Here is a 20,945-nt window from a genome sequence, read left to right as displayed (position 1 = left end):
AACCAGCAGAAGTAATTAGTCCAAGGTCATCCAAATAGTAAAAGGAGAACCACAGACTCATAAAGTTGCTTGACTCCAAAGCTTGTACTCTTTTTCACTATAGTGACTAATGATTCCATGATATTGTGGGGTAGAGATTGGGTTCCACTTAAAGTATATGACACTGGTGGCAGAGGGTGGTCGTGATGGTGGTGAAAGGGAGATAAGCAAGAGGACTATTGTTTATTTTTGGCAGCCTTGAGGTAGAGTTCTAGAGATGATAACTTTCTAATAGGATTCTCAAGGTGTTTGGGATGGGGATGGGGTAGAAGAGAAATATGATAAAACTCATAGAGAGTAACTTGGGCCATTGGTGCGCCTTTTAACAAAAGGGTTAAAAATGTAGATCCTCTTCATATATGGCTAAATGTTAATTATAGATTATTTCTTAAAGGAGGTTTACAGATTATTTTCATTTTCCTCTTTCTGTATTTCCTAATTTTTCTGTGCAGCATTTAATTAATTTTAAAATTAAAAATATTTTAAATTTTACAAGTAAGATATATTCTTGAAATAAAAATTCAAATAATACAATAAGCAGGTTGAATGAAAGCTTCTACTTCTTTAATCCCTCTATCCCCCACACTGGCTCTCAATTAATTCATAAGGTGGTTGTTTGGGATTAGATGAAATATACAAGGAAGCTCTAAACTGCACCTGTCCAATAGAGTAGCCACTAGCCACATGTGACTATTTAAATTAGTTGAGATAAAATAGGATAAAAATTCAGTTCCTCAGTCAAACCAGTCACATATCAAGTGCTCAGTAGCCACATGTGGCTAGTGGCTACTTTACTGACTAGTGCAGGTATTGAATATTTCCAAGGACATTGGCCAGCCCTGCTAAAACTTTAAAATACTGTATGATTAGTGACATAATAAATATACTGTTGAAACAAGATTTTTAAAACTCTGTGTTCCGCATGGTGCCTAGCAGTTTTTGTTGTAGTTGATGAAATATTACTGCCATGTTTTGTCTCAGCTTTTTGTTTTAACTAAATACAGATGGTCAAAGTCTAACGTTTTTCTTGGATATTTGGCAATTATAGTTAGCTGTTTTACTAGGATAAAGATGTCAGCTTTTCTAAGGACGTGAGTGTTTTCTATCTCGTCTGAGCTCTAGATCTATATATTTTGCTTTCCAGTTGGCACCTCTCTTGCATATATTAGAGATATCGCAAATACAAGGTCTAAAACTAAACTGATTTTTCCCTCACTCCCAAAACCCCCCAAAATGTTGGTCCTCTTTCTTTGCTTTTTATTTCAGTGAATGACTCCATTATTTTTCCAGTTGGAAAATACAGGACAGTAGGAGTGATCCTTAATATCTCCCTCTCCCTTATACGTCTAGTCTGTCAACAAGTTTTATTAATCTTACTTTCTAAATACCTCTTAAATCTGTCAACTAGTTCCCATTTCCACTACCACCACTTTAGTTTGTTACCATCATCTTGCCTGAAATTTCTACAGCAGCCTTCATTCTTGTCTACCCACTTCAGTTTCAACCCCTCTCTAATCCAGTATCCATCCTGAAGGCACAGTGATTTATTTTGAAACACACGTTTGATTGTCACTCTTCCCTCCTCTTCACCAGTCTTTTTATGGCTTCTCATTGCTTTTAGGATAAAAACAAAACTCCTTCACAATGGTCCAGCCTTATTTTTTATCATGTTCTGCTTAACTCTCCATTTCACCCATGCTGGCTTTCGGTTCTCCCTTTGTACTTGTCTTGCTCCTTGCATTACATGGCTTTTGCACATGCTTTTCTCCCTGTCTTTACCACTCTTTCTTTTCTTCCATTTCACTCGTTGGCTCTTAGCTATCCTTCACACCTCAACTGAAGTTTTGCTTCGTGAGGAAATATCGTGACCTCCCAGATGAGGTAGTAATGTCATACGTTTTCCACAGTTGCCGTTTACATTTATATGTGTGACTGTATGATTGTCTTTCTCTTCCACTACCGTCATATCCATGCAGATAGGGACCACATCTTATTTTCTTTTTTGGCTCATTATTGACTCCCAAGGACCTAGGCCAGTGCCTGATACCTAAATATTGATTGAATTTCCAAGTTGATAGTATTAAAGATTTCAGTTCATGGAGTTTTGCCATATAGGATTTTAAATATAAATATTTATAAATATATTAGTTAAACTTCCAGTTACGCTGTTTTTTCCAAGTGCATGAAAATAAATTTTTTTCTTTTTTATTGGGGTATAGTTGCTTCACAATGTTGTGTCAGTTCCTGCTGTACAACAAAGTGAATCAGCTATATGTATACATATATCCCCTCCCTCTTGGACCTCCCTCCCCCCTCCATCCCGCCCATCTAAGTCACCACAGAGCACTGAACTGAGCTCCCTGCGCTATACAGCAGGTTCCCACTAGCCATCCGTTTTACACATGATAGTGTATATATATCAATCCCAATCTCCCAGTTCATCCCACACACCCCTTCCCCACCTCCATGTACACACATCCCTTCTCTACGTCTGCATCTCTATTCTTGCCATGCAGATAGGTTCATCTGTACCATTTTTCTAGACTCCACATACATGTGTTAATATACGATATTTGTTTTTCACTTTCTGACTTACTTCACTCTGTATGATAGACTCTAGGTCCATACATGTCTCTACAAATGACCCGATTTCATTCCTTTTTATGGCTGAGTAATATTCCATTGTATATATGTACCACATCTTCTTTATCCATTCATCTGTTGATGGGCATTTAGGTTGCTTCCATGTCCTGGCTATTGGAAATAGTGCTGCAATGAACATTGGGATGCATACATGTAAAAGAATGAAATATTTTAATAATATAAATTTATATTATTAATATTAATTATTAAAAACAATAATTATAAAATAATATAGCAAAGTATTCTTAGATTATTTTATAATAAACTCTTATTTTAGAATCATTTTAGATTTACAGAATTACTGTAGAGATAGTATACAGATTCCTATATACACCATGTCCAGTTTCCCACATTATTAACATATTACATTAGTATGGTACATTTGTCACAGTTCATGAACCAGTATTTATACATTATTAGATAACATATGTTCAGATTGCCTCAGTTTTCTCCTAATGACCTTTTTCTATACCAGGATTCTATGCAGGAATAAATCCTGGTTATCATGTGTCCTCTTAGCTTTAACAGTTTCTCGGACTCCTCATTTTTAATGACAAGTTGATAGTTTTGAGGATTGCTGGTCAGGTGTTTTGTAGAATGTCCCTCAGTTGGGATTTGGCTGATTCTTTTCTCATGGTTAGGCTGGGTAATGTGTTTTGGGGAGAAAGGAACAGAGGTAAAGTGCCATTCTTAATCGTATATCAAGAGTAAATGCTATCAATATGCCTTACCACTGTTGATGTTAACCTTGATCACCTGGCTTAAGACAGTGTTTGTCAAGTTTGTACCTTGTAAAGTTACTTTTCCTCTCCTCCCTTTTCATATTGTACTTTTTAGAAGAAAGTCATTATGTGAAGTGCACACTTAATGTGTGGGGAATTATGTTTTACCTCCGTAACAGTGGAGTGTGTACATAAATTTTTTGGAATTCTTCTGCAAGGGAGATTTGCCTCTTCTCTCCCATTTATTAATTTATTCAGTCATTTATTTATATCAGCATTGACTCATGGTTATTTATTTTATACTTTGCATTATAATCCAGTATTTATTTTATTGCTCAAATTGTTCCAGCTTTGGAAGCTCTTTCAGTTGGTTCCTATATTCTTTTGAGCTTTTGTTGTTCTGTTATGGTGGTTTTTTTTTTACAGCATGTTCTTACTTTCCAGCACTACAAGATACTCCAGGCTCATCTTGTATGTAATCCTGCCTCAGTCCTAGAATCAGCCATTTCTCCAAGGAGCACTGGTTCCCTTTATTGGAGAATGGTATTAGAAACCAAGATCTGGGCACTATGTGTGCTCATTGTTGCTGGAGTTGCTTCTAGGAAACATACACTAACTCATGTATGTACACATATCTATAAATATTTCTGTGTGTAACTATCTATATTATTAAGCTGTCTTCTTAGATTATTTCCTCTGAGCTTTTTCCCATTGAAAAAATTACCTGAGAATATTGAGGGGTTTATTTTATATGGTTTTGGGAATTAATACAGAATTTTAAAGTAACTCTCCAGTTCTCTTGGTTGGCTTCATTGCTGATGTTCTGGACCTTAGCTAGCCGTTTGTGAAGAACGAGGCCACAGTACCCTGAATAATTTAGAGTTTATTTACAGCTAGTTTTCTTTTCAGGGAGTAATTTAGTTTTGAGAGTCTTATCATTTTACTTCTCATTAGTTTCTCTGTAACACAATCTGAATGGGGAAAATAAAAAGACTTCTCCAAACTGTTAATTTTGTCACTTGGTTAGAAGGTGGTATAATGGTGAGGATGAGAATAGTTGAATATCTCTTGATTTTTAAATTGTTTCTCATTACTGCATATAATTGAGAATTAACCTTTTTTTGTCAGAGCTTTCTACTTTTGAATTATCTAGGCTGATGTGTTTATCTTAATGAGCAACGTGAACTTAATTTATCACTGTCTAAAAGGATTTAGGAGTATCTAACAAAATAGCTTTTACAGATACCAGATAGTTGTTGACATAAAGACAGCAGTATAATGTGGATGATTCTTTATCTTACTCTTGATTATTCTACTTATGAAAGAAAATGTAATATACTTTGAACATATTGTGTGGTAAACCATTTTCAGTTTAGTATCATTTGCATTGACAATAGGGAAAAGGATCTTTCCTCCATGTTAAGGAAACTACCATCATAAAAAAACCCCACTATTTTAAATTGTTTTGACCAAAACAGAAAACTAATGTATTTTGGATACTACTTTTCACTCAGCATATATAGTTATTTAATGTAGTCACTATGTATTTTAACTCTAAATTTTTTACTGTAAACAAGTCAGTTCAACTTGAAAATTAATATTGAATTATGAAATTAAAACAAATCTTACCATTCTCTTCCTGTTTATCTATGAGCAAGAAAAGATAGACATATTTGAGTGAAAGAAATAGAGCCATTTTCTTTAATCTCTAACCAGTCTCTGAAATCAGTAATATACCCAGTCTAGAGAAGCTAAGCAAGTTCAGACCAAAGCAAGCCCAAGTTTTGCTACTTTTTGCCCTCAGTTTTCTGTATTTACCTCCCTAGCATTGTCCTTGAGTTCCAGTCAGAGCTCCTTACTCCCATACATCAAAGTTATTTATAGTACTTCTCCAACTTTTTTACTGAAGTACCCCTAGAAAGAATAACTCTTCAGATATTCCTGTGGAGATTCATATTTCATCATAAAAATTCAAGAAATTTCTTAGACGGCTTATGTGTCTTTTATTGAAGTGAATTTTGTTTTAGATTCCATAACAGCATACTTATTTTCATTTAGAAGAAGTGTAAATTCTCATTCCACTATGATGTGCTCTGTTTATCCTGTTTGTATCTGCTCTCCTGTGCCTTGAGCATACCATTTCAGATCCCCTGTGATATGTGAGTACCTTAATTTGAAATGTGCTCATGTTATAATTTCTATTCAACGTTCATCCTTTAGTATTATAATTCTGAATCTTTAACTCATGGAGATTGTAAATGCAGTTTTTTCTTTTCTGGTATCCATGGAGTATTTTGTTTCTTCTTATCTTCTAGGATCCTGGCAAGTCTCTTACCTCCTGCCCTCTCTTTCCTGGTCCTTGGAAAGACGTTAAATGCACTTAACAGTTGTAGGATATAAAATTCTCCCTCATTAAATTCTGGTTAAAGTTCTTATATAGTTTCCCTCTAAAAACTGAATAGATCTAGTCTATTCAGTTTATAGAAAACAAAATGTGATTTTGATGATAAATCAAAAACAACTCCAAAAAGTTGGATAAATTATAAACCTCAGGTAATATTAGTTATACTTTTTTTTTACAAATGTTAATTAGTAATTCACTTTATTGGTCATTGGTTCTTACACTCATTAGTTAATGAATACCCCTGGCTGATTTATGGAAGTAGAGCCCCAGAGATGACTTGAGGCATATGTGGCCTCAAGTATAAACCAGTCTGTGAAGCCTCAACATTGATGGCAGTTTTGTAATAATGATTTATCATTTTATTTTGAAGACAAATTTAAAGATAACTTTAAATTCGTGTAAAGATCAGAACACATATATCTTAAACAGCACATTCTGCAAGTCATTAACTTTTTTTTTTGGTTTCCCATAATTATAAGTTTTTCTTTTCTTCCAGTTTTATTGAGATATGATTGACATATAGCACATACAAATTTAAGGTGTACAGCATAATGATTTGATTTACATACGTCATGAAGTGATTACCACAGTAAGTTCAGTGAGTAAGTCATTAACTTTAAATCTTGTTGTCATTCCCTATGTGTGTCCATTATTAAAGTTATGAACAAATGAACTTTTAAAAAATGTGAAGGTAAGAGCATTTAAATAATATGAATAAAACACAGACTTAGTACCTGACTCCGTAATTCTCAGAAATTCGATTCCCTGTTTCCCAATCTGCTTGGAGTTATTTGGTCTTTTTTTTTTTTTAATACTTATCGGTTTATTATATAGTAAAGGATATGATAAAGGATACAGGATAGATAGCCAGATGGAAAGGACATTGGGCAAGATCTGGAAGCACTCTGAGTACAGGAGCTTCTGTCCCTGTGAGTTGGGGTGTTCCATGATCCCAGGACATGGATGTGTTCACCACAGAATTTCTCCAAACCCCATAGTTCGGGGATTTTTGTGAAGGCTTCCTCACTGAGGCATTATCAGTTATTAACTCCTCTAGCCCCTTTCACCTCTGAAAGTTCCAAACTTCTAATCATGGCTTGGTCTTCCTGGTGACCAGCCCCATTCTAAAGCTATCATTTGGTCTTGTCTTGAGCTGGATGATAATGATATATTTTGCTAATTGGCGCTACTGATGAATACAGGGGAGCAGATGATAACTACTATTTCACAAGAAAGTAGAAGACAGCAAAAATGAACTGCCTTAACATTCTTCTGTTTTCCATTCCGTTCCTCACTATTTCCATGGGTTCCTTCCTTCTTTCACTCTTCCTTCTATCTAAGGAAGAGATTTCCTCCTTCTATCTAAGGGTAATTCCTCTACCTTTTCTCAGCATTCCTTACTGTTCTTTAAAAACTTTTATTTTGATCTAATTTTAGACTTGCAGAAATGGTACAGAGAGTTGCTTTATATTCCTTACCCTACTTCCCATAATGCTAACGTCTTGCATAACCATAATATAATTATAAGAATAAGAAATTAGGGACTTCCCTGGTGGCGCAGTGATTAAGAATCCGCCTGCCAACGCAGGGGACACGGGTTTGAGCCCTGGTCTGGGAAGGTCCCACATACAGAGCAATGAAGCCCGTGCGCCACAACTACTGAGCCTGCACACCACAACTACTAAAGCCCGCGCGCCTGAAGCCCATGATGCACAACAAGAGAAGCCACCACAGTGAAGAGTAGCCCCTGTTCACTGCAACTAGAGAAAGCCTGTGTGTACCAACAAAGACCCAACGCAGCCAAAAGTAAAAAAAAAAAAAAAAAATTATATTAAAAAAAAAGAATAGAAAATTAACATTGGTATAATATTATTAACTGAACTACAGACCTTATTGGAATTTCACCAAATTTTCAACTAACTGTCCTTTTTCTGCTGCAGGATTCTGACTAGGAACTCATATTGAGTTTGGTTATTTCTCCATAGTCTCTTTCAATCTGTACGTTTCTCACACTTTCCTGGTCTTCATGACCATGACACTTTGAAGAGAACTGGTCAGTTATTTTGTAGAATGTTCCTCAGTTTGGGTTTGTCCAGTGTTTTCTCATGATTGGACTGAGTTAATGCATTTGGGGGAAGAATACCACAAAAAACAATGTTGTCCTTTTCAGTGCAATGTATCAGGGATTATGCTCTTGATATGTCTTACTACTGGTGATTAATTAATCACTTAGTTAAGTTAGATCTGCTGAGTCTCTTCACTGTGAACTGTGAGTTTCTCCACTTAACTGTCTTTCTTTTTTCAGTTAAGTACCTTGTGGGAGATATTGGAGATTATGTAAATGCTGTTTCTCGTCAAACTTTTGCTCTCTAATTTTAGCATCCATCAGTGAATCTTTCTGCAACACTTATTACTGTGATGTTTGCCTGGTGGAGAGTTCTGGTTTTCTCTTTCTTTTCTGTGTTTATTAATTGAGATTCTGTTGTGAGGAATTGTTACTTTACCCCCATTTACCTATTTATTTGATTATTTATTTCTATCAGTATGGATTCATTAATATTTGTTTTATTCTAGGAGTTTCAATTCAGTACTGTCATTATTTGTTGCTCAAGATGTCTCAGGATTGGCCATTAGGGGCCTTCAGGTTGGGTCCTTTTTTCTTTCGACAATCCCCTGTCCTCTTTTGAATTTTTTCTTGTTTTCTGACACCAGAAAAATGTCCCAGGCTCCTCTTGTATTTTCCTTGCCCCAGTATTAGAATCAACCACTTTTCCTTAAGAGTTGTGGTTCCTTTTATTGGAGAATGGTGTTTAGAGACCAAGATTTGAGCACCAAGTGTACTCATAGTTACTGGGTATCACTGCTTCTAGGTCCTTTCAGTGGACAAAGCTAGGAAACCTATACATACATGCATATGTATGTGTATAACAAATATATATACATGAATACGGACACACACATATTAAAAACCATGTGTTTATACTGATAACTCTGATTCCAGTCCAGTACCACAGGGTTTATTTAGCATTTCTCCTTTCTTTATTACTTTTTTCTCTAGCAGTGAGAAACCAAATTCTCAATATCTACATTCTATTTACATATTTGTTCTGTTCTGTTACATACATAAAGTACTTTAAGAATTACTAACCTATACCCCTGTGAGAAATACTTTTACTAACTATATTAACAGAATTTGTGTATAATTCTTTTTGTCTTTAGCCTCATGGTGTCCAGTTAAGATACTCTTTTCTCCTGCTCTTCCTTTCCCTCCCCTTCCCCTCTACTCCCCCTCCCCTTCTTCTCTCTCTCCGCCCCCATCTCCCTTTGCCCCACTTTCCCCTTTCCCCCTTCCCTGCTTCCCCCTTCCCTTTCCTGGGTTATTCATTTCTAATACAGTTGGTTTCATGTGTTAGTGATTTTTTACTGTTTGAATTCCTCTCAAATCCTGGTTGGTTTTATTTTTTTTTTTATGAAGGGTATGTGAAAATTTCTATGGTTCTTAGAGTCAGAATTATTTAAAACTATATATTCAGAGAAGTGTCACTCCTTCCATATTCCTGCTACTTTGTTCCCATTTCCTACTTTTTTTTACACTCTTTTCCCACCTCTCCCTGTAGGTAACCTATCTCTTTAGTTCCTGGTTTATTCTTCTTGTATTTCTTTTGTTCCAATGAGCAGAAACATGTATTTTCATGTATCCTCTTTGTTTTTATATGGAGACAGCATACCCATAGGTATTTTTGGGCTTTGCTTTTTTCGCTTATCACTATGTCCTGGAAATTACAGTATATCATAGAGATCTTCATTTTTTTCAACAGTTGCACAGTACTTCATTGTCTGGATGTGTCATAGTTTATTCAGCCATTTTCCTATGTAAAGACATTTAGGCTCTTCCCAAAATTTTACAATTATGCAGAATGCTGCAATGTGTAAGTATTTTTGTATTAATTGGAGATGTATTCCTGGGATGGATTCTAGACATGGGATTGCTGGTTTCAAAGGTGAGTACATGTGTGATTTTGTTAGGCATTACCAAAGTTCCTTCCAGAATGGATGTACAAATTTGTGTTCCTATCAGCAATGTATATGAGTGCCTGTTTCCTTACATCCTCAGTAACAGAATGTTTTGTTACATTAAAAAATTTTTTGCTAGTCTAATAGATGAGAAATGGTATCTCAGTGTTGTTTTAACTTGCATTTCTCTAATTATGAGTGAATTTGATCATTTTTTATATTTTGGAGACCATTTTAATCTTTTTTAGTCAATCGTCTGTTCATGTCTTTTTCCTGCTTTCTATCTGGTTTTGGTTTTTTCCCCTTTGTTTTTAAGACTTCTTTATATATTAGGGATATTAACCTATTGTGGCATATGTTGTAAATTTTTTTTTTTTTTTGGCTGCACTGGGTCTTCATTGCTGCGCACCAGCTTTTTCTAGTTGCGGTGAGCGGGGGCTACTCTTCGTTGCGGTGCACAGGCTTCTCGTTGCGGTGGCTTCTCTTGTTGCAGGGCATGGGCTTCAGTAGTTGTGGCTCACAGGCTCTAGAGCGCAGGCTCAGTAGTTGTGGCACACGGATTAGTTGCTCTGCGCATGTGGGATCTTCCCAGACCAGAGCTCGAACCCGTGTCCCCTGCTTTGGCAGATGGATTCTTAACCACTGTGCCACCAGGGAAGCCCCTGTTGTAAATATTTTATCCTAGTTTTTCAGTTGTCTTTTTTCTTTGTTTATAGTGCTTATGTTATACAATTTTTAAAATATCTTTATTTAGTCAAATTAATCAATTTTTAAAATTATCTCTAGATTCTTAGAATTAGAAAGTTTAAAGAACAATTCATCTATGTTTTCTTTTAACAGTTCATCTATGGTTTCATTTTTTTACATCTAGATTCCTAATCTATTTGGAGTTTATTCTTGTGTGTGGTGGTCTAATTTTTTATTTTTCCAAATGGCTACCTAGTTTTCCTGGCATTATTTACTGAGAAGCCCATCTTTAATTAAGCAATTTGAAATGTCACCTTTGTTATATATTAAATGTTTGTATATATTTGGTCTAACTTTAGACTTTTTATTCTGGTCTCTTTGTTTATTCATGTGCTAGTACCATAGTGCTTTAAGTATAGATACTTTATGGTATGTTTTAACATCTGACAAAGTTAGTCCCCTTGTGAGTTTCCTTTTTCAGTGTTTTCCTGACTACTCTTGCATGTTTGATTTTTCCATATCAACTTTAGTATAACTTATCTAACTGTATAATTTAGCTTGTTATATTTTTCTCTATTGCACTGAATTTGTAAATTAACTAAGGGAGAAATGACTTCTTTATAATGTCATCATAGCCGATAACAGGATGTCTTTTCATTTGCTCAGTCTTTAGTGTCTCTCAGTTGTGTTTAAACATTTTTCTCATATAGGTTTTATACATTGTTTAATTTATTCCTAAGTATTTAATCTTCTTTGTTGTAATTGTAAACGGGATTTTTCTCTGCCTTTATGTCCGCTGATTATTGTTTTTCAATAACAGTTCAAAAATTGTTGAGTTTTTTTTAATTGAAATATAGTTGATTTACAATGTTCTGTTAGTTTCAGGTGTACAGCAAAGTGATTCATATATATATTATATTATATATATTCTTTTTCAGATTCTTTCCCCTTATAGGTTATTACAAAATATTGAGTATAGTTACCTGTGCTATACAGTGGGTCCTTGTTGGTTATCTATTTTGTGTATAGTAGTGTGTATATGTTAATCCCAAACTCCTTTTGTATGTTAATTTTTTATCCTACTTTTTCACTGAATTCTTTTAATTTTTAGTTAGTTTTACCGTTGAGTCTTTGGAGTTTTTCAGGTGTACCATCATATCTTCTGCAAAAAGAAATAGTTTTACTTCTTTACCTATTATTCTTCTAATTGGTTTGTCTACTTGGATTGGCTAATACCTCTAGTTCAGTGTTGAATAGTAGCAGAAATGGTGAGTTCCTTTGCATTGTTCCTGTTGTAGTGGAAATGCCTCTGTTATTTCTTTATTAAATAAAATAATGGTTGTAGGATTAAAGCGTGTATCATGTTGAAGACATCTCCCTTAATTCCTTTTTCCTTGAGTATTGAATTATGAATGGGTATTGAATTCTGTCAATAGATTTCTCAACATCTACATAGAAAACCATGTTTTTTTCCCCTTATATTTATGAATATATTATATATTAATAGCTTTCTTAATTGAACAGCCTTGTATTCCTGGAATAAATCCCACTTGTTCATGTTGTATTATTTTCTTAATGGGGTATTGGATTTGATTTGTGAACAATAAAATTGTTCCCTCCATTGTATTTCATGAGTAAAACTTTGCTTCTGTACATTATAGTACCTAATATGGTGTTTTGTACTTATTTATCTGTCTCCTTGATTAGATTCAGAGTACAGTCGCCCTTGCTATATATGGGGTATGGGTTCTAGTACACCCACAGATAACAAAATCTGCAGATGCTCAAGTCCCTTATAAAATGGTATAGTACTTGCATATAACCTATGCACATCCTCCCATATACTTTAAATCCTCTCTACATTACTTATAATATAATGTAAGTGTTATATAAATAGTTACTGGTGCATGGCAAATTCAAGTTTTGCTCTTTGGGACTTTCTGGAATTCTTTTTTCAAATATTTTTGATCTTTGTTGGAACCTGCAGATATGGAGGGCATTATGCTCTTATAACCTGAATTAGATTTTCCTTTTCTTTCTCCTTAGTGCCTAGCAGAATTCTTCACATGTAGTTGGCATTCTCTAAATGTTGTTGAATAAGTTAGAAGCAGAAATAGCACATTAAAGTTTTATTGAATGAAATCTGAGTATAGTGTTTGACTTTGACAATGAGCAGTCACATCTGTTATCGGTACTAAAGAGCACTGATCAGAGAGTTGGAAGATGTCTGAGTTCTGTTCTGAAACTTTGATTTTATATAGGCCATGAATAACTAATATTTTGGCTTTATCTTTGGATATTTTGACATTTTTGACCTCAGTTTTTTCATCTAGCAAATCAAGTTGACACTCTGATCTTTTAAATTGTTTCATATCTAAAATGATTTTATGAAATTATTTTTTAGTCACTGAGGTATGTGTTTTTACATTTTGCATAAAAATTTTTCCTGAATTTTTGTCTGTTCTTAGAATTGTTTATCTGTTATAATCAATAGATACTCATGTGGTTATAGATAGTTTTGCAAAACAAATTCTGACTGCAAATAAATGATTTATGTTGTGGAATATTTGTAAGAATATCGGTAAGGTGATATAGCTCTTTTAACTAAATTATTTAATGTGTGCTTAACACATTTTACTTTTAGGTATGTCTGACTGCAGCAATGATACTACAACTCTTGGTACATCTAAACCAGCCACAGAAGAAGTCAAGTCTAATTCTGAGGTGAATGGGTGGTATTTATATTGTTTTTTTTAAAGTCAACCCATATCAATCAAATTTAGACTATCCAAATTAACTTAGTCTGTCTAAATATGTGCCATTCTAAATAAACTCTTCTACACACATAGACACAGGAAAGGGGTGGGAGGAGAGAGAGCTATTTCTTCATAATTGGAAGTAAGTTAACATTTGCCTTTGGGCATATGAAATTTTAGAGTATACCTGTCCCATAAAAATCAACATAAAAGTCTGGTCGAGCTATAGTTTTAAGTTTAAACATGAAATGAAGTTTCTGTTGAAATAACAGTGGTAATTGGTTCACATTTGCGCTCACCTACTCCCATATTCTCTCTCTAGTTAATTATGCATCAGAATCCAAATGTAGTGTTTAAAAAAAATACTGAGTTCTGGACTTTACTTCAGACTCACTAAATCTGAGTCTGTAGTGATAGACACCAAGGTGTGTGTGTGTGTGTGTGTGTGTGTGTGTGTGTGTGTGTTCTTTTTGGAAATTCTACAGGTGATTCTAATATATACCACCTAAGAACCACTGTTCTAGCTCATTAGAGTAGAAAGATGTTAAGAAGTTAATTTTATATTGAATTCAAGTCATCAGATGCTTTTTTGAACACCTAATCCTAGTAACATCTCTCAAATTTATAGTGCTTAAAGATTTACAGAGTAGCACTTTCATAATTGTCCCGCCTTGATCCTTAGACTGATTTGATACAATTCAGTTAGGCAAGTAGAACAACCATTATCTCCCCCATTTATTTGTTGATCATATTTAACTTTCACAGAGGTAGTGCCTGAGTTAGAGTAGCCGGCAAGGCTGGAACACAACATGGGTTCTTCCAGCTCCAGTTGCAGTGTTTCTGAACCAGTTTGCCGACTGTGTATGTGGGCATAGTGCTAGCCACAGTGTTTCATCATCACTCCAAGATGCTGAGTCTGTGTGACAGACTTTAATGTAGGGTTTAGAGCTGGATAATTTATTTTTCGCCCAAAAGTCAAAGATGAGTTCTGGTTGGCAAAATATGTATTATCTGTGAAGGATTCAGGATTCTTTGTGATTTAAAATAGTTTAGCTGGGACTTCCCTGGTGGTGCAGTGGTTAAGAATCTGCCTGCCAATATAGGGGACACGGGTTTGATCCCTGGTCCGGGAAGATCCCACATACCACAGAGCAACTAAGCCCGTGTGCCACAACTACTGAGCCTGTGCTCTAGAGCCCGCGAGCTGCAACTACTGAGCCCGCATGCCACAACCACTGAAGCCCGCGTGCCTAGAGCCCGTGCTCTGCAACAAGAGAAGCCACCGCAATGATAAGCCCACACACCGCAAGAAAGAGTAGGCCCCGCTCACCGCAACTAGAGAAAGCCCGTGCACAGCAACAAAGACCCAACGCAGCCAAAAATAAATAAATAAATAAATAAATAAAATAAAAATAAAATAGTTTGGCTGTTTACCATTTGTCAAAGCAGTGTTGTAGTTATATTTAGTTCTGAGAACCTAGGGAATTATGTATACCATATTTGTCTTAACTCATGGATTTGATTTTTTATGATCAGATCTCTGAATCTATACTGTTGAGAGATGGTCAGAGGAAGTTTAATGCTTGTGAACTACAGGAAGGATTGGCAGCCCTGTCAGTGATGGACTCATCATAATAAATGAAAGTATTCCCTTTGTGGTTTACCACTGTGAGTTTCTTCTATGTGAATGTCACACCAATAGATGCTAAACTAGAAATCTGCTCAGGAGAGTTAAGGCTGGATGACAGTGATCTGAAGGAATCCACTGCCAAATAATTGTTCAAATTTGTCTATAAATTAACCTTATAATTCATATTAGGCATTCCCTGTGTTTTTAGCCATGCCCAAATGTGCAGCATCCACAGGGAATATTGTAATAATAAAAAAAAAAAGGGCCAGGTGTATGAGTATAATCTGAATTTATACCCAAATTTAAAAGCATTGTATGAGTTTGCAGTTAACCAAAGTAGGATTTAGGAATATTCTGTAACTTAAAAATTCCCCATTTATCAGTATTATTATTCTACTAACTTAAATCTTCTTTTTTCAATATCCTTGATGAAAACATTTTGGGGTCAGATTTGCTTATAAGAGTTCTTCTCTTAATATATGTGTATATATATTTATATTTTTAAATTTTTTATCTGTGTTGGGTCTTCATTGCTGCGTGCAGGCTTTCTCTAGTTGCTGCAAGCGGGGACTACTCTTCGTTGTGGTGCGTGGGCTTCTCTCATTTGCGGTGGCTTCTCTCGTTGCGGAGCACGGGCTCCAGGTGTGCGGGCTTCAGTAGTTGTGGCACGTGGGCTCAGTAGTTGTGGCTCCCAGGCTCTAGAGCGCAGGCTCAGTAGTTGTGGCATGTGGGCTTAGTTGCCCCGCGGCATGTGGGATATTCCTGGACCAGGGATCAAACCTGTGTCCCATGTATTGGCAGGCAGATTCTTAACCACTGTGCCACCAGGGAAGTCCCTTCTTTTAATCTATTATAACTCTCTATATATTATGGTCATTAACTCTTAATTAAATGTTCTATACATTGGACTTTTCAGTAATTCAGGCTAATCCTAGCAGAGGTTGGCACATCACTGATGGTCAGTTTGAAGAATGAATTAATCCTCACACCACTAGTATAAATGATATATGGATACTGGTTTCTTAGGAATAGAATATGATGACCTGGATGATAATTTTCATTTCTTTAAGAGCAAAACAAAACAACAACAACAAAAACTCCAGCATTTTGAACTGAGCCAAAAACAGTATCAACCCTGAACAAGAAGGGACTTAAGGTTCATTTTAGGTTCTGTCAGGTGAATTGCCTTTGTGCAGGATCACTCAGCTAGTTAATTGCAGAATCCAGGCAATTTCCTCTCAATCAAATGATGTTTTCATTAGGATATCCATCTATCAGTGACTATAAAAACGCTTTCTTCTTCTCATTTTTTTTTATGACATCAGTTGTTTGGGTTTTTTTTTCTTTTTGAATTAAAAAGAAGAAAACGTGAGCTTGGCTTGCTTTGTACTCTATTCCAGTCTTGATTAGAGCAGAAAAAGGTGGATTTTGTTTTTTTAAATTTCAAACTTTACACCCTGAAATGTGTTTAAAATCTGCAGCTTCTATATCTGTAGAAGAAACAATAGCCAAATAGGCACCATTCACTGAGAGCCTGTTAGGTGCCAGGCACTATACTGGGTTTTATGAGATATATTATCTCATTTAATACTATAATAACCTGCTTGCAGCTGAGGTTTTCTCCCTCATTCTATAGATTAGGCAACAGAGACCTGGAAGGGTTAACATGGCTGATGAGGAAAAGAGCTATGATTTGAACCCAAAGAAAAGTGGGAAAGATGAGTAATGTAAGAAACTTAATAAGAAAAAATTATGTAAAGATGGAAGCAAGGAAGTTGGGAAAACAAGTGTATTTTTAACAACAATAAAAAAGGAAAGAAAGCAAAGTAGTTGTGTTAGGTATTTATTAGTGTATCTTAGGATTATTGCATGAATTCTCCTTTTCTGTCTGCCCTTTGATACAGTAACACTAATACATATACTTACTTCTAATATCCAAGAAAAAAAATACAAATATTTCCATTCCTCTTTTATGTAAGTAACCCAGAGGTCTAAAAGTGAATTCGTTTAGATCCTGCACTCAAGCTGCATGTTGATTATTAGAGGAAATTTTAAAATAAATAAAATGTAGAATAATAATGCCTTTAGAGTGGTACCGATGAAGAACTGTGGCAGTTCAGAGGAGTATCAGCCAGGACTATCAGTAAAGGTGGTGTTTAAACTGTTTCTTACAGTGTGGGTAGAATTTGAGTATGTGGATGATGATGGTCACAGCTTGGGCTGAGTCGTAGAGAAAGGAAATTGAGAGACGTGTATGGGGAAGTGTGAGTAATTAAGTTTGATTTAATAGGGTATCTGAAGAAGCATAATAAGTGGGAAGAACATAGTTCAGGTCATGGAAGGATTGTGAGTGTCCGGAGGAGTTGGCTTTTATGTTGTAAACATATTGGGGAGGGAGACAGACATGTTAAATACATACATAACATATGCATAAATTATTTTATAATATAATGTAAAGTAGTCTTTACTGCCGTAAAGCAGGATAAGGGGCTAAAGAGTGATGAAGTGTGCTAATTTACATCAGTTGGTCAGGGAAGGCCCTTTCTGTTTGAGCAGAAACCTAAATGAAATGAGGAAGGGTCATGTGAAAATCTGGGAGTAAGAACCTTCCAGAGAGAGCAAAGGCAAGGGCAAAAATAAGATTGGTATGTTTGAGGAATAGCAGTGAGAACTCTGGCTGGAACTGAGGGTCAGTGAGGGAAGAGTGGGAGGAAATGCGGTTCAAGTGGTAGCTAGTGGCTAAGATTGGCTTGACCCAGAAATGAGAATGACAGGCAGAAGGTGAGAAACTTGGGAGACCTGAAATGCAGTATTCGAGTAGCAAGCGGTTGAAAATATAAGACAAATAGGTGTTGATACTAGTAGATTAAAACATCAGTTAAGAAAAATTTGCAACGTATGAAATAAAGGTGAAGTGGTAAATGAATTACCATATATTAATCATCCAGATTCAGTAATTATTTGGACTTGACCACATTGCTTTATCCATCCTTATGTAGGATCATCTTCCTTTTAAAATCATGAAATTGCCAAGAAGGGAAAAAAAAGAACTTGGCCAAAGATGATAACATTTGTAACCATATTTCAGCTCTGTCTTGATATTGTTCTGTTTTAGAGAAATGTATTTAGGGTACCCATAGTGACAGTTAGGAGGAGTAGCTATGCTGGTAAATGCTAGTGTTGATGGGACCACTCCAATATTTCTCCTTAGCCGAAATCAGTGTGCTATAATTATAACATCTTTATAACGTTTTCAGTTTGCCAAGCAGTTTCATATTTGATTCTTATAATAGCTGTATGATATATAGGTGAAGTTAAGAATCTCATTTTATAAATGAGGACATTGAAACTTAGGGAAGTACAGTGACTTCTGTAAACTTATAAAAAAGTGGCAGAGCTGGCCCTTAAATCTGTGTCTCCTGACACCTTGGTTAGTTATCTTGAGACCTCACGGGTAGGCTTATTCACCTAATACTTTTGAACCATGTTAAATTAACTTTGCTATAAATACATTAACCAGTTTTTAAAGGTCATATTTTTACTAATATAGGGGGAAATTTCAAAGACTGAATTATGAGTTTAATGGAATCGCTTTCTTTTTTTGTAGGCAAGCAAAAATCTAAATAATTTCATCTGACACAGAAGGCATTTGTGCTTTTTGGTTTTAGAACAAAATATGGTCTCTGTTGACATACATAATTAGTTCACTAAGCACTGCGACCTTCATTGTCTGAAACCATAACTAGAACAATTAGAGTTGAATATTTGTAGCTTCCCTTCTTTTCTTTTTTTTTTCCCACACTGTTTATTCACTGCTCTTTTGTCTAGATTTGACTGAAATTAAGAATTCAGTCCTTTAAATTAGAAGAACTACTTGATAGCAGAACAAAATACTTACTGAGCATTAGAAATATTTCATAGTGCTTTTCAATGAATTTTCAAATAACTTTTTTAAAAAAATGGTAGATGTAAGAAACAATTGGAAAAACTTTAAGCTTATTATTATACTACTTTATTTTTACCAGCTCAGTGGTAAATTGGATTAACGAACAATGTTAAATATGTGTGTTTTAGAAGATGTGATGCCTTGTATTGTTTCAGAAGTCTGATTAAGGCTAAGACAAGTTCTTTTACATCCTTTCTAGAAAGTTTTTATCTTTTTCTAATAAGCATTTTAGAAATTAGGTTTTACCATTCATAATGTAATATATTGATAACATCAAGAAACTTATTTCCAGTATCCTTCTCTTGCATTATTAAGATAGATTCTTAGTCTTTGGGCGAATTTTTGTTAATGTTGAATCTTTTATTTTCCATTAAGTGTTCACCCATAGACGCTGATTGTCAAATGTAAAGCCTTTTATAATGTTAATGTCAAGGTATATTTTCAGGATTTGAAAAACATAAGTAGTGCCAGGAAAAATTACGTGAGCTTTTTTCTTTTAGCTTTGGTCTTGGGCAGCTACAGAAAAGACCATAGACTAGGAGTTGAATTTACAGGGAGAAGGGTTACTGTGCACCATGAAGTGCGCAGACGTTTAGTTGGCCAGTACGGAGAAAGTTAGGGAAGAATATGGTCTGAGAAGTGGCTGGAGAAGTGGGTAGGGGTCAGACTATCAGCAGTGTTATGAGCCATGTTATAGCTATTGCAGTGTTGAGAAAGTTCTCTGGAGTGATGGATAGTGTTAAGTGGTGCACCCAAGGAGGGCATGGGGGAGTTATCCTCCCCCAGTGCAGTTGGTCTTGCTTTGAAATGGGTTACATTTATGACATTAAAGTAAGTTTTGTTTTTAATTGAAGTATAGTTGATTTACAATGTTATGTTAGTTTCTGGTGTACAGCAGAGTGACTCAGTTATACATATAGATACATATTCTTTTTCATATTCTTTTCCATTATGGTTTATTACAGGATATTATATGTAGTTCCCTGTGCTATACAGAGGACCTTGTTGTTTATTTTATATATAGTAGTTTGTATCTGTCAATCTCAAACTCCTAATTTATCCCTCCCCCACCCCCTTTCCCCTTTGGTAACCATAAGTTTGTTTTCTATGTCTCTGAGTTTGTTTCTTTTTCATAAATATGTTCATTTGTGTCATATTTTAGGTTCTGCTTATAAGTGATATCTTATGGTATTTGTGTTTCTCTTTCTGAGTTACATCAGTATGATAATCTCTAGGTCCATCCATGTTGCTGCAAATGGCATTATTTCATTCTTTTTTACGGCTAGTATTCCACTGTGTATATATAACCACATCTTCTTTATCCATTCATCTGTCGCTGGACATTTAGGTTGTTTCCATGTCCTGGCTATTGTAAATAGTACTGCTGTGAACATTGGGGTGCATGTATCTTTTCAGATTATAGTTTTCTCTGGATATATACCCAGGAGTGGGGTTGCTGGATCATATGGCAACTCAATTTTTAGTTTTTTAAGGAACCTCCATACTGTTCTCCATAGTGGCTGTATCAATTTACATTCCCACCAACAGTGCAGGAGAGTTCCCTTTTCTCCACACGCTCTCCAGCGTTTGTTGTTTGTAGATTTTTTTGATGATGGCCATTCTGACTGGTGTGAGGTGGTACCACATTGTAGTTTTGATTTGCATTTCTCTAATGATTAGTGATGTTGAGCATCTTTTCATGTGCCTGTTGGCCATCTGTATATCTTCTTTGGAGAAATGTCTACTTAGGTCTTCTCCCCATTTTTTGATTGGGTTGTTTGTTTTTTTGTTACTGAGTTGTATGAGCTGTTTGTATAATTTGGAAATTAAGCCCTTATTGGTCACATCATTTTCAGATATTTTCTCCCAGTCCGTAGGTTGTCTTTTCATTTTGTTTATGGTTTCCTTTGCTGTGCAAAAGCTTATAAGTTTGATTAGGTCCCACTTGTTTATTTTTGCTCTCGTTTCTATTGCTTTGGGAGACTGAGCTAAGAAACCATTGGTACAATTTATGTCAGAGAATGTTTTGCCTGTGTTCTCTTCTAATTTTATGGTGTCATGTCTGATATTTAAGTCTTTAAGCCATTTTGAGTTTTTTTGTGTA

At 35.3% G+C, this 20,945-nt stretch overlaps 1 protein-coding gene across 6 annotated transcripts in view; it reads left to right on the top strand.

Moving 5' to 3' along the window:
- The window catches only part of ARFIP1 (ADP ribosylation factor interacting protein 1), a 135,024-nt gene that overhangs the window by 4,948 nt on the left and 109,131 nt on the right, over window positions 1-20,945 (top strand). For 4 of the 6 annotated variants that reach the window (XR_010943128.1, XM_067736652.1, XM_067736648.1 and 1 more), the window contains exon 2: window positions 13,154-13,233. The exons of the other annotated variants lie outside the window; for them this stretch is intronic. Coding sequence is in view for 3 of the 4 variants with exons in the window: in XM_067736652.1 (XP_067592753.1) it covers window positions 13,156-13,233 (78 nt within the window). In the remaining variant the exon portion in view is untranslated. The remainder of the gene's footprint in view (window positions 1-13,153; window positions 13,234-20,945) is intronic. 6 annotated transcript variants of the gene reach the window in all.

Source organism: Pseudorca crassidens, chromosome 4 (assembly GCF_039906515.1).
Source record: "Pseudorca crassidens isolate mPseCra1 chromosome 4, mPseCra1.hap1, whole genome shotgun sequence".
NCBI lineage: Eukaryota > Metazoa > Chordata > Mammalia > Artiodactyla > Delphinidae > Pseudorca > Pseudorca crassidens.
This window is presented reverse-complemented; position numbering and strand designations above follow the sequence as displayed.